At 42.0% G+C, this 14,588-nt stretch overlaps 1 protein-coding gene across 3 annotated transcripts in view; it reads right to left on the reverse strand.

The window, feature by feature from the left end:
• The window catches only part of ZNF827 (zinc finger protein 827), a 113,757-nt gene that overhangs the window by 5,118 nt on the left and 94,051 nt on the right, over window positions 1–14,588 (reverse strand). For 2 of the 3 annotated variants that reach the window (XM_060278635.1, XM_035111673.2), the window contains exons 9-13: window positions 8,389–8,526; window positions 5,447–5,618; window positions 3,022–3,188; window positions 1,176–1,367; window positions 899–1,076 (exon numbers count right to left, since the gene is read on the reverse strand). In XM_060278635.1, the coding sequence (XP_060134618.1) occupies window positions 899–1,076; window positions 1,176–1,367; window positions 3,022–3,188; window positions 5,447–5,618; window positions 8,389–8,526 (847 nt within the window). The remainder of the gene's footprint in view (window positions 1–898; window positions 1,077–1,175; window positions 1,368–3,021; window positions 3,189–5,446; window positions 5,619–8,388; window positions 8,527–14,588) is intronic. The other variant, XM_060278636.1, reaches the window with a different exon arrangement.

Genomic DNA, 14,588 nt, shown 5'->3' on the forward strand with positions numbered 1-14,588 from the left:
CCAGGGTTAAGTTCTCTCTTTAACCATGATCTGTAGTCAAGGTTTGTCTCTGGCTTACTGTGATGTGAGAACCAGACTACAGAATCCACAAGGCCCCCTGACTCTCTCCAATTTCAGCCAAATCATGGAACCTCTGTAGACCTTTGGAAACAGTACCTAAGAGGGTTGCTACAGCAGGAGAGCCAGGCCATCTCTACCCCCGCCTCTGTATTTCAGCTCCACATAACAATGGACAAAATTCACCCAGCATTAAACAAATTTACATCAAAACACAACACATCTTAGTACGTTCGTTTTGGTTAATTCTCTGCCACTGAAAAGAATGAAACTTCAAAGCGCCTAATATTTGCTGTATCTATTTTCAGTGATTCAGTTTGACAATTTCAAACTCTGGACTAAAAGGTCTGATGGAGCCCCCCACCCCCGAAATTTAGATGTCAATGTCTATTGCTTTACTTTTGCAGCCCAACAATGGAGGTAGAACACTGATGGAGTAGCTAGTAGCTTTTGAGAGCCTTATCCTCCAGGAATTTGTCTGACCCTGTTTTCAAGCCATCCAGGTTGCTGTCCATCACTGATTCTCGCGGGAACAAATGCCATAGTTTAACTATATGCTGTGTAAAAAAAAGTACTTTCTTTTGCCTATGCTGAATCTTTGGCTTTGTGGGATGTCAATGAGTTCTAGTGTTATAAGAGAAGGAGAAAAACTGTATTCTGTCCTTTATAGTTGGGTTTTGTTGAGTGGTGAATGTGATTTTTAGAGTAAACTTCCCTGGCTCTGTCTCTCCAGGCAGACATGGATCCTGTTCAGATTTGTTGCCCTCCCCCCTCCCGTTACTATCCCCACAATATTTGAGGTACTTAACACAGTAAAAGTTTCTGTACTTGCTTTCCTTACTTGAGCCCACCGGTGGGGACAGTGTGGCATTTCTTGTGCTCCAGTAACTGCTCAGGAGTCTTCATGAACTTGTGGCACACATCACATTCAAACATCCGTGTAATCAGGTGGATTTGCAAATGGCGCTCAAACATGTTTTTTGTTTTGCAGACAAAGTTACAGAAAACACATTCAAAACCTGCAAGAGGAAATCACAGACACTATTACCTAAGTCGCACACCAAAGCCTTGCGCAAGTGGAGGGGACTGACTTTGCATCCATTTCACCAACTCCTTACCTTTCTCTGATTTTTCTTCCGTGTTCAATAAGGTCTGACTACCAGGCACTACGGAAATAACTAGCAGGTTGTTTGAAGCCTTGGGCTTGGGGCTGGTCTCTGCATCTTCTTTGCTGTTGGCAGAATCGCTAAGTGCTGACAGGGAAGAAGACGAAGGGCTGTTTGAGTCGCTTGGAGTCTTCCTCTCTTCACCTACGGAGAAAACCAACCAACACAACCCAAAGCATTAGCTTGCTTATTAGTATCAGGGTTATATAAAATTTATGCCCCAGATGCAGGCAGAGATCCATGTGCTGCAGCAGCTGTTCTTGCATATCTGCATGCACCTATCCACCCATATGGTGCAGCGCTCATCCTGCCCACCTGATCTGGCCAGTTGCATCAGTTGTTTCACATGGGAAGAACATCCTCATCTAGAGCAACCAAGTTTTGTGCAACTATCTGCCCATGGCTAGAGCAGAGCCTCAGACTTTTAGCCAGGTTCTCTGTTGCTGTAGATGCAGGATTCTTAATAGGAGGTTGAGCTCCTTGCAATAAGAGGTTTGCCTTCCCTCCTTGAGGCTGGAACTATGGACGCTACGACAATGTGCTGACCGAATGCTCTGTTCTTAGGTTGATCCTTGTGCGGCTGGTGGATAGATGTTTCTGAATATGGGCAGAAGCTGGGGCAAGATGACCTGTGGTTGCTGTCAGCTGTGTAGTTCTACTCCACCCAGTGTCACCTTCACGTAGACATGTCTTGGAAGCAATGCAGTTATCTATGAGAGCCTTCTATGTCCTACTTGCACTGAATTACAGATTTAATGGAGCTCTCTTCATAAAGGCATGATCTCCCCATTCTTCAATTGATTAGAAGAGACAGAGAGAGACACTGAAAGATAGCTCAGTATGTAGAGCATGGGACTCTTAATCTCAGGGTCATGGGTTCAAGCCCCATACTGGCAAAAGATTCCTGCATTAAAGAGTGCCAGACTTGTCCCTTCCTTGTCCATTTCTATGACTCTATGATTAGAGTGAAGCTTCTCCTTGGATTCCAGCCTTTCTGGGGTCCCCCCCCCTTGTACTTCCTCCTGCAGCAGCATATCATTCATTCATTCATTCATTCATTCATTCATTCATTTTCATTCATTTCCCACCTTTCCTGCAAGGAGCTTGAGGTGGAGTACAAAGTACTTTCCCGTCCTATTTTCTAACAACTCTGTGAGGCAGGTTTCAGTTGACAGACAATGACTGGCCCAATGTCACCCCGTGAGCTGTGGCGATTCAAACTCTGGTCTCCCAGGTCTTAGTCCAACACCCAAACTACTCCACCACACTGGCTCAAATAGTTGTGGAGAATGGAAACCAGCACTGGTCTAGTGTTAACAAAACATCTGCAAGTCATCCCTATTTCCATTGATGAGAAACTGTGAAGTCACTGAAGTCATTTCTACCCACGGATATAAGGTCACTTCCTCATGCTTGCAAAAGGTAAGAAGGAGGATGCCTACATTACACTATACAAAGCATTTGCAAAGGCAGGTCACACGTAAATAGTGTGAAGAGGTGTTAGGGAGTCCTTGCCTTCTCTTATCTAATGGAAGCAAGTAACACAAACTCTTCACACAGCAGCCTCAGATTTTTAAGGTTCACTCTAAACAGAATGATAAACTATGCAGTATTAACACATGATACAGATTAATCTTAAAAACAGTTTGGTCTTAATCATGCACGTGAAATTTCTGTCAGTGGAATTTTGCAGACCACTGTATCCAACCAAGAGGGCGTCAGCCAACATTTCGGTGGAGAAGTTGGGAAGCAGGAGAGAGATGGCCGTAGAAGACAAGCCCAGATCTGGGGTGATCACCTGCATGCTTGGTGGCGACATGAGCCTTCATATCTGACTCCTCCATGGTAACAAAGTCACAGGCTGTGCAGCAAATAGAAAACATCCACTGTTCTTTATCCACATGAAGCGACATATGACTGACAAACTGGACATTCATCTCGGTTTCAAATCCACACACATGACAACTGGAGGCAGGAGAGAGTTAGAAAGATTAAAGAGTGTGCATTTACAGAAATGCTGTGTGACAGATACACATCGCTTTTCTTCATTCAACCTGACCAACTCCTGTTTTTACAAACTTTGTCTTCTTTTCGCTGTTTAAATAGCACTGGGATATTCTTTTGTCTGCTGAACTGTTTCTGAACTGACAGCCATGCCAAGATGATTAAGGGCAGGCACAAGGCAACAATCCCAAACACGCTATAATGATGCTAAATAATCATAAAGTTAATTAAAAACTACAGGTTCCAGATGCTGCACATCACCTAGCTATTTCCTTTGGGCAATAAGATGTGCTGCAGCCTTGCCAAGATGTTTAGTCAGGCTGCTACGTGGACAAATGGAGAGCTTGCTGCAGACTTCGCAAGCAGCTCCCAAGCTTTGGAAACAGTCTCATGTGAGGTTGGGATCTTGCACAGAAATGTCGGGCAATCTCAACAGAAGCAAGCCAAAATGGGCTCAGGGAGCATTCATCTGCTCTGCAGACACCAGCGCTACCAAGAGGCATTTTGCAATCAGCTTCTAGCCCTGCTGGTTTCGGGGCTTGGTTTCGCTTTCAAACTCCTAAGCGGCCCAAGACCAGATTCTGTTGCTTAGTATGAGGCCCTTCTTGCTTTCTGACCCAGTCATGTTGGGACAAGTGATTTTTCAGTGCTGATGCTCAGATTATGGAATGGCCACTCTCCAAAAGGTGCACCACTGCCTTATTTGAGTAATACACCCAAACCGGTTTTATTCCCTGATGGGTGTTTTTTGTTTTTAAAAAGGAAATGCCCTTTTAATTTATCTATTTTACTGCTAGTGCGGTTTTCTGGTTTATTGCATTTTAGATTGTTTTTAAACATTTTTATTTATTTCAAATTGTTCTAAACTGTCTTACATTGGCTTTTGCTTAGAAAGGCAGGATAATACACTTCCGTATGTATATATACTATAGCTGATGTTCTTTACAGGATCTTGCAAGTTTTACACAAGTCAAAACACTGAAAACTACATCACTCATTCCAGTCGGATTTGTCAACATTAATTTCCAAGCCTTGGCTGGCAAGTCACCTAACTGCCAGTCCGCACAATCAGCTTGGGGGTAGCTATTTGCAAAAGCAATGACATCCCATGACCAACATTTGGGCTATATAGAATCACCACTCCCAGCATACCATGGCATCCTAAGGCAGTTTACAGTGGTGTGATTTATATTGGAGATATGCATGGCAAGCAGTTACATAGGAATGACCCATGCAATGGGGTCCAGTGTTGTTTGGATTCCAAGTGGTCACTGTGCAGTCGCTGGCTTGAACTGGATAAGCACAGCACACTCTGTGGGCAGCATCCTCTGGCTTCTGTCATCAGTCAGTGTACCAAGGGCCACTGGGAAGTTGCTCCCCCAGAAAGAACATCACAACAAGGGGAAGACCAACCTGAACCCATCCATTGGCCAAAGGAGGAGTAGCTACAGGGATCTGACTTCCTCTGCCAGAAGGAACACTTGCAAAAAACTCTGAACTAAGAACTAGTGCATGTGTTTGCTTCCACCCTCCTCCCTCTTCCTCCCTTTTCCTTTTGTGTCATATCTTTAAGCTGTGAACCTGAGAGTAGGGAGTGTCTCATTAGTGACAAACAAATAGCCCAGCGGCAACTGCTTATGTGACTATTGTGGCAGGTTACAAAGAATGGCAATATTGTCACTTGCTGCATCCTGGTTCATCCCACATTTCAAAGGGCTTTCAGAAGATGGAAAGCTGTGACTCTACAAATAGATATTATATGGACGTCTGACTAAGTCCACCTATTCAGGTGGCAGGAGGAGAGAGCACATTCTCTAAGTCCACAAGTGATAGGTTATTTGGCTAAGCATTCCAGGATATTAGTGGGAAGGTGGAGTGGATGTGTGGGGTATACAGAATGGATTCAGAAGCAGGCTGGGAAATGCAGGAAGTTGGCCGTAGAATCTCTGGATTTAGATTGTGAGTTGAGAGTAATTCAAGAGTTACACATCACTTCTGTCCTTGAGGTGCTTTTAGCTACCACATTTGCCTGCAAAATCCCCATCGCCCTGACTCTGGGCCACTGCTGAGATTAAATGCAGGCAAGCCAAATGCACCTGCCAGATTCTCCCTCAGAAGCAAACCCGATTGCTCGTTCTTTTGGTTTTCCTAGACAAAGAGAGGCAGAAAAGGCAGCTGGCGCTGGAGTCTCTGGGCTTGGCTTTCTCCCGGGTCCTCACCTGTAGTAATAAGGGTGCTTCTTTCCATCACTGCCTTCGGAAGTGACAGCGCTGACAATGTCCTCAGTGTCTGTACTCACCAGCTTCACGGAATGGACAGTCAGGTGCTGGTTCAGGTTAGCACGGCACTTAGCAGCATATGGGCACAAATGGCATTTGTATTTTCTCTCTTCTGGAAAGAAACATTAAAAGACTTTGAGGGGGAGCTTCGCATGCACGCAAACACATCTTCTCACATTTGTATCCCCACCATGGAGCTGAGGCAACGGGCATGGGAATCATCAGCATTTCCTCAGAGTGGCTTCCACCCACACAGAGGCACCCTGGCAAAAGGGGGGAACATCCTCTATCTGTCTTCAACAGCATCAGAGGCATGTTGCTAGCAACAACAAAGGGCATGGTCTCTCTCTGTATGGTTCTGCATGGTCCGGATTGCCAGAGAGAAACTAAGCCTCGTGAACATGCAAGGTGACTAATACGGTACAGAAATGTATGTCCCACATTAAATGAAGAAAAACAACATCTTCATCCATCAGAATAATCCTAACCAACATTAGGCACGATCTAGCAAAAGTTAAAACACTTTTGAGCCTCATTTTTTAAATGGGAGAGTTAAGCACTTGCTTAGATATCTCCCACTGAAATAGGTAGGGTTTGAAAGCTCTTAACTTTTTTTCAAGGCCCTTAACTTAGTGTGGGTCATGTCCCTTGTTTAAAAGTGTAAAAAGTTCAGAAAGCTCTTGGCATTATATCAACTGTTACTATATTCATGGGATGTGTTCATACTAAATATAAAAGTGAATAGAGATAAAAAGCTACCTTTTATCATATTAAGTAGTTCAATTATGTCCCTCTGGGCATGAAAGCATGCAACTGTGACACATTAAAATAAATATTTAGCCCAGCAAGAGGTACCATTTCACCCATCACAAGTTTATCCAAGAACCTTGCTGTTAAAAAAACAACACCCCAGCAAGACAATATAAAAGAGGCTATAATTTGCAATGGTAGTTCAGGTATCTCTGAGAACAGTCCCCAGGAAGTGCCTGAAATACATTTTGAGTTTGATCACAAGTTCACTTGTGATGGTCAGCAAATTCTCAAGTAGGAAATATTTGGGTGAAAGCTCAGTGTAATTGTTTTGCAACAAAATCTGAAGATATGGCTGCAGCAACTCTAAAGGTGAGGACAAACATGGGGGGGTAGGGAGCCTGGCTGTGCAATAGAAATGATAGGCACCTGCAGAATGAAGGCTAGTTCAAGTGACCAGATTGCCCCCAACTGTTGCTTCAGCTGGTCTGTCTCCCTTATTAATAACCATTTATATATATCTGTTCTGGGGATTGAGGGGCAGAAGTTTCTTGGTGACATCATGAAGTGCCAGCTAATCAGCACTACACACAGCCAGCTCCCTGTGCTCAACCACGTTCAGTAGGTTTGAAATGAATCTTATTCTTTGGTGATCACTTGTAGCCATGTAAAATTGTCTTCCATGAACATGGTCTTAACAGTGACTGTGGAGGCAAAATGTCACCAAGAACACGCCTTCCACATCTTGAAGGGCTTGATTGTTCATTTTGCGCTTTGGTTTCCTTCCTTGAAGCCTGCGTTGAGGTATAATCTTGATAGCCACCGTGGAACGTATGAATATAGTGAGGGGAGCTTTCAGACAGGCTGTGCAGCTCTCTCTATAGGTTATAACTGTTATCTTAATAATATTAAAACTTCCATTTCTATCTTATCACTGACTTCTAGTGCTTAAAAATGATTTGAACTATTAGTTTGTGGCACACAAACAGATGGTACCTGTAGGAATGGCCTGGCATTGTTTTCAGAAGCTGCAATCTGTTGCTCAGTAAATTCTCAGAATTTGGATTTCAGACAGCATGTTTGAACCTCAACTGGGGATTTATTGTGACAGATGTAAGGTCCTTAAAAAATGGGCCTAACAGTGTAAACTTATACATGCCACTTCTGAGTTGGCATGTTCAGTTCAGTGGGGCTTATTCACAGGTAAGTGGGTACAGGATTGTGGCCTATAACCTGTTAAAATTCAAATAGCCTAGTTAGCTTAAAAAAGCCTTTACTAAATGTCTAAATACAACATAGATGTGCTAAAGACTTACTCCCTAATTAGTAACTATACAGCTTAAAACATCACATCAATTTTACCTAAGCACTGAAGCTGAAGTATTGCTCTAGAACAAATCCTTCAGAATATTTAGAGCATAGACATACAGAACAAAATGTTAACATGATCACCTGTGCTTATCTATCCACGTTTTGTTACAGTTGCTTTGAGACAAACAACATTTCAGTGCAAGAAAGAGGGTAATAGTTCAATTAGCTGAGCTTATGAGTAAATCTATCATGTTCTTTCTTTTTTTTAAAAAAATCACATTACTGGTTATCTATCTTGGTATTGTTATACTTGGTGCCTTTCGGCAATGTAGGCTTTGATTGATGCCTATATACTCTGAAGTATTTTTAACACATGCACTGATTGCAGTAGTGCAGATGTCATAACATAATTGGGGTTGGGGCTATCTCACAGGTTTATGTTAGAAGACTTGAGCAGAAGTTTAATAATAAAGGCAAATGTCTTAATTCCATTGTGATTGTATCAGTGAAATAAAAATTGCTGCTGCAGGGAAGGACCCTGCATCCAACACACAATGCTAGTGCACTATATAAACCCTACCAAAATGATAGTGCTCAGCATGATCAAGCACCAAAACCAGATGTCCCAACTTTTGGATAATTTTTTAAAATAATAATATAAAAAACTATGAATTTTATAGAGAGAGACCCATTGACTATGAGTGTCGCAAAGTGTACAGAGGATAGATCAATCCACCGTTATTTGCATGCAAAGAAATGTTCATTGTTGCCATGGAAAAAATGGAGTGAAACTGCCCAACACTATTTTTAAAAAGTGTTACCTGTGTGCAGGGAGAGATGTCGGGACAACGTCTGCTGTCGGCCAAACACTTTTCCACACACATCACAGGGAAAGAGCTGGTCATTAAATTTCCAAGATGGTAACCCATTTCCAGCCTCCAGCCCTATCTTCTCTGCTTCTATTCCCCAAGAAAGGAGAAAATACAGTTCTAATATTAATGACTCAAAGGTATAACTTGATTCCACACTATGTGTCACTGGATATGTCATGAGCAACACAATGCCACTGTTCCATACTGTCAGCCATGGCAAATGGGTACGATTCTTGTGTGGCACCAGTCAAGGCGTAATCCTAACCCTGCTTATCTGCACGTAAGCCTCACTGAATTCAGTAGAACTTACTTCTCTGTAGACACGGTTAGGACTGCAGCCTTAGACATTAGTATTCCTTTATTGCACTAATCATACTAACATTAGGCAGGCCAGGAGCAATCATGTTAAAAGCATGGCTTGAAAACATAGGAGCTAACTCCTAAGGGTCGAGGGGGCTTCAGGGGGGGGCAATAAAATATTTGAGGGAGTCAGGGCCCCCCAAAGTCGATGGGCATTGCCATTCAAATGGTGTGCATGCACCGTGTCATGTGGTAGGGAAGTCACATAGCATGCATTAGCCTCAAAATCTCAGGTAAGATTCTGGAAGCAGGATGCCACTGCACAGGTGCTATCTTTTATGGTTCTTCTTTGCATCTGCTTTGCAAACAAAAGCTCCCAGGTCCAATCCCCAGCATCTCCAGGTAGGGTTGAAAAGATCCTGTCTGAAACCAGGGAGAGCAGTTGCCAGTCCGTGTAGGCAATTATAACCTCTTTTACTGACAATTTCAGAGTAACTGGAGCATCTTAGTCTGCAACCGCTTTTATTTCTTATTTTTAATCAAAATTTTACTCCTGTGGAAACAGTACTATTGAGTAGTTCACTTTTAATGCACAGATACTTCCACTGAAATTAAGCCTTTCCAGTTGTCCCCTTGCATAGCACATCCTATGCCTCCACTCCCCAATATGATCTTAAGGTTGCAAAACTGTTGTGGTTATCCCATCCTTCCTACAGGAACAGGGCATCAGAAATAGGATCCTTCAGAGGGTCAAATAATCAAAGCCACAATTATCTGCAGTGTTTCATTAACACGGGTGTACTTAGTACTGCTGGACGTTCAAACATAAATTGAACTGGCCTCACCACTGATGAAATGCAAATCCTACAGTGGCAGATTTGTTTTTCAAGGTGGTTTTCATGAAATACCAATACTGTAGTTACGGCAGTCAGAATTCACCTCACCGCATGTGCTCTCATAGTGGCTTTTAACACTTACAAAAGGAATTCTGTTTCATGATACCACCTGTTAAGAGTTATGCCTATACAGTTGTGTAGCATCTTTCATTCACTTCATTGCTCCAAATGTTCCAACACTGAGAAGTTTAAGCCATAAATAACAGAGGAAGGCAAAACAGAACAGGCTAAATTGCTGAGCTGTGTGACTGCTCTACTGAAGTAATCGTTTATAGACTTGGTGATTTTTAAGGCAAGAAGGTAGCCATTATGGTACTTAAACCTGACATTCTGCTTCAAAGGTGTTGTAAAAATCCACCTAGCAATTCCTGCATCTAGCCCATCTGTTCTGGTTGAAATGCAGCACATCCCAACTTGATTTAAAGACTTGTAGTGATGCAAACCACCACAACTAGCAGTATGCTCACTCTTCTCTCCTTAAGGCTCCCCACAAATAGGTTATTTTAAAAAGTGATGCTGAAACACATTTTTGTTAGCTTGTCAAGTCAACCATTTCCCCCACCTCTTGGTAACTCTGTAGTGACAGCAAGCTAGGAAGATTTGAGTTGTTTGAAGGGATGGGGTCCAACGTGTGATGGAATATGCAACTCACTCATATTGGGGGACTTGTCAGAGCAGGCTGGCTCCAGATCCATTCTGTGTGAGAGCCTTTAGGCAACCTAAAGCACTGCAGAATAACTTTAAAAGTCACCATGCAGTGGTTAAAACTGGTTGTCTGCATCTACCCTTTGCCATAACCCAGAAATTTTTAATTTATTTTCCTTTATTGGAAACTTTCTTAAGCTCTGCTTAACTTGGAAATAAAAAGAATGCTTCTAATAGATTGTGAACCTCTCATTATTATGCCTGTATTTATATAATTGTTTTGATGTTGATGTTGTAAAAATATGATGTTACCTATTGTCTGGTATGTTGTAAACCACCCTGTGGTTTTCTGACAAAGGGCAGTATACACATTTAATCAATAAGAGTCTGGAGAGGGTATCCTGCCTGCAGACACCATCCTATCAGGAGGTCCATTTCACACAGTGCCAGAACTGGGCCTTCTGTGTGGTGGCCCCTCTCCTCACGAATTTCCTCCCCTTATACCGAAGGCTGTCTTTTCAGCTCCTGCTAAAGAATTCTTCTTTCAAATGAGATTGACGATAAATTGGGAATACAGCAGGGGGGGGGGCTGAGCAAGGGCTGGATTGGGACAGAGCTGGAGTGGGGTGAAGGTGGAATATGGGCTAAATTTATATAGAATGGATAAAGATGGTCTGAACCTGGAAAGTCTTAAGGAGAATAGCTGAAATCTCTGGAGACATCGACTCCAAGGAAAGGGGGGACAAATTAGTTGGGATTAAAAATAAAATAAAATAAAAGATATAGAAAAAGTTATATGGATATTTTTGGGCAAGAAATAATGGTCTTGAAGTAAATGAGAAAGATGTCTTTCTTTAAGGATAGATGTTTAAGATTAAGGTTTAAATTATAAGTGATGATGTAAAATTAAGAAATATTAATACTGCAAATTAAGCTATTAAAATGAACTCAAGAGGGGGGATGCGGGGAAGTCTACAGTGTTAAGAATTATGATTGGATAATGGATTGAAATTTTCTCTCTTTTATTTTTATTTTTCTTGTTTATTCTTTTCTTTCTTCTGTATTTCGTTGTAAAATCAATAAAAAATATTATTAAAAAAAGAAAAGAAAGAATTCTTCTTTCAACAAGTCTTTTAAATAGAGATCTTTATTCCAGTTAGAATCTGTATTGGATTTGAATTGATCTTATATATATATGCTCACCATTATTTCTGTACGATGTAGTGTTACTATTTATACTAATGACCTATATGTTTTATATGTTTTGTCCTTGTTTTTATATTTTATATATATGCCAATAAAGGTATTGATTTTTTTTTTGAATTGATCTTATGTATGTTGTTTTAAATTTTGTGTGTGGGGGGGGTTATGTTTTTATATGTGAAACTGTTTTATGTTTTTATTCTACAGTATTGTAATTCACACCATGATGCCTCATGCTAAACGATTCATAAATGGAAAATATTAAAAATAATGTTACATTTTATTGTCTCGCATCTGTAGGTAAATAAAAACTGAACAAAAAAGCTGGAAGGAGTTGCATGGCAACGAGGATGGGGCTATAAGATGTGAGCCCCCTAGTGCTCATGTGGCACTAGTGTAGTGCTCATGTGGCACTACAAAAATTAAAAATTAAAAAATAAAGCACCTCATGTATAAGCACTCTTTCTCTTACCCAGCTAAACAGCTCCTCCCACCCAACACACAGAAATCCTCCTGTGCCTATATGGTCGGTCTCACAGATGATTTCTGCATGTGATATAAAGTGACTGCAAGCAAGGAAATTCTGTACTCCAGTTTGCTTCCGTACCGTTATTTTTAATGTATTGTACGATAAACAATGAAAAATAATAAAATAACTGCCACAGCAGTAATGGGCCTTATGGTAGCAACTATTACTGCACTTGTGAATTGCAAGGTGATCCCAACCTTCCTGTTCAGCTGCTATCCAGAACTGCTCTTTTTCCTTTTTTTTTTTTTCTTTTTCCAGCGTGGCTGCAGGTGTGTTCTCTTTTTTTTTTTTTAATATTTTATTGATTTTGCATAATAAAGAGAACATACATAAAAATACATAACCAATTTTCCACCTACTTCTGTCCCCCCTCCACGGACCCTCCCCTCCCACAAGAGGATCCCCCGAAAAGCGGGCAGTCGACAGTGGTTCAATTTGTGACTGAATTTCTACCCACCCCTCCCTCCCACTCCCGGAACCCCCCTCTGCCACCAAGAGACTCCAGGTTGGCAGGAGAGATGAAAGTGAGTATCCATCCCATCATCTATCCACACTTAATCCCCCCTCAAAAAAAAAATGAAAAACAAAAACTAGAAAAAGAAAAAAAGAAGAAAAAGTACAGGAAAAAAATAATAATAATAAGAATTACTAACCATTTTCCATAAACATTGTTTATATGTAGGCTTCCCCGATCTCCCCCCTATCTGATTTTCATTTTAAATCTCATTTAACAGTTTTCTTATCATTATCCTCATTCTATTTCCAACCTTCCAATCATATATTCATATACCATCCAAAATCTTTATTAACTTCTCTTTTATTCCCATTTCTCACGCCCTCCCTCCCCCATCCTCCAGGACTCCCCCTGCCACGAAGAGTCCCGGAGGGCAAAAGGAGGCAAGGGGATGATTCTTTATCCAATTGAGTCCCTCCCCTCCCTCTGCCCCCCCCAGCCCTGAAGCCCCCCCTGCCACCAGAAGCTCCCAGTCCGAGGGAGACCAACAAGAGGGGGGAGACACCCAACCATCCCAAATCTTCTTGCCCAAACTAATTTTCTAATGTGTCCAATTACTATTACATCCTAATTTTAACTAACTTAAAACAATTTCCCTCCCTTGCCTCAATTTCCTTCCAAGGACTTCCTTATATTTTAATTCCTTTTTACTTTCCCAATCTTTAATTTAGCCTTTATTCTCAATTTTTCCTCCTCCTCCCTCGTTCACGGCTAATCCCTTCAATTCCAGCAATGTCCAGAGTCAGCAATCCAGTTTTCAAACCTTCTTATCCATCCTAATACAGAATATATTCCTTCCTCCTTCATCCCTCCCCCTTTTTAACATATTTTGACACCCAAATGTCTCTGTCCTCCCCCCGGTGATCCCATCTTGCTTGCCCATTGCGTTTCTTGTGTGCTTTCTGCCACTCAAGCAGCTCTTGCTCTTCCCCCTCGAAGAGGGGGGTGATCCCATTTTTTTTAAGAATTCTCTGTCCCTCAGACAGCTCTTGTATCTCACCCTCCAAAGGGGGGGTGTTCCAAGTCGAAATTTGGTCTTTCTCCTCTTGTATATCCAAATCATCCTCTTCTTCTTCAATTATGCCGTAGTTAAATTCATCTGTCCTGTTGTCCTCTATCAAAGTTCTTTCACTCATATTCTGTTTCTGTACATCTTGATTCATTATTTCCATCTGCTGTCGAGTTTTGTCCATTCCGATCTTTATTTCCCATAAGAGTTCCATAACTTTCCTCTGGAAGCCAGGTGCATAATCTGTTGTTAACATTTTCCCAAGTTTTCAAGGGCAGAGCAGAGCTTGAAAAACAGGAAGTGGTTACAAGTTACAACTGTCCTGAATGCTGCAAACTGGATGCGATGTATCCATTCCAAATGTTGTTACATTAGTTTTTATAATTATTTCACTAGGCTGCAACCAATCTCCTGTTTAAACAGTCCAGTCTCTACTTTCCTCAGTTCAGCCTTTATTCACCTAGAAGTGTCTATAAGCCAATTCCACCATTTCCTTTATATCCTCTCAGTCTGCTTGCTGTTCTGTCCGGGTTGCCGCTTTCGGGAGAGGAAGCGGCTCTTCTCTCTTTAATAACCTCTATTTGCAGGGATTTTCCAGTTTTAATACAGTTCTCCCCCTTTGCCCTGCCTCAGGGGGAGAATTTTCTATCAATCCTTGGAAATTGTTCAAATTACGAACCTCCTTTCCCCGGCATCGGGTGCTTCTCCTCTTACTGCTTCCTCTTTCATCAGTGGGGGGGGGGGAATCGGCTTCCGTTTTTTCGATCTCACCCCCGTTCCAAATTTAAGGTCCAATTATAATTTTAAATCCTTTTACTCACGGTTCCCGATCTTTTCAATCTTTCTTTAGGAAAAATCCAGCGCTCTCCGCCTCCGGTTCGGAGCTTCCCTCCGCGAGGATAACGATGGCGCTCAATATGGCCCCCACGACTTCAACCCTTCCTGCACCGGGGCTCTTATTAGAGCCTGCCGGCGAGCTGGGGAGTCGGAAATCGGGACTCTGCTGAGCATTTGCCCCAGGGACGCTCGACCCTGGGTTCTATGGGGCGCAGC

Source organism: Zootoca vivipara, chromosome 9 (genome assembly GCF_963506605.1).
Source record: "Zootoca vivipara chromosome 9, rZooViv1.1, whole genome shotgun sequence".
Lineage (NCBI taxonomy): Eukaryota > Metazoa > Chordata > Lepidosauria > Squamata > Lacertidae > Zootoca > Zootoca vivipara.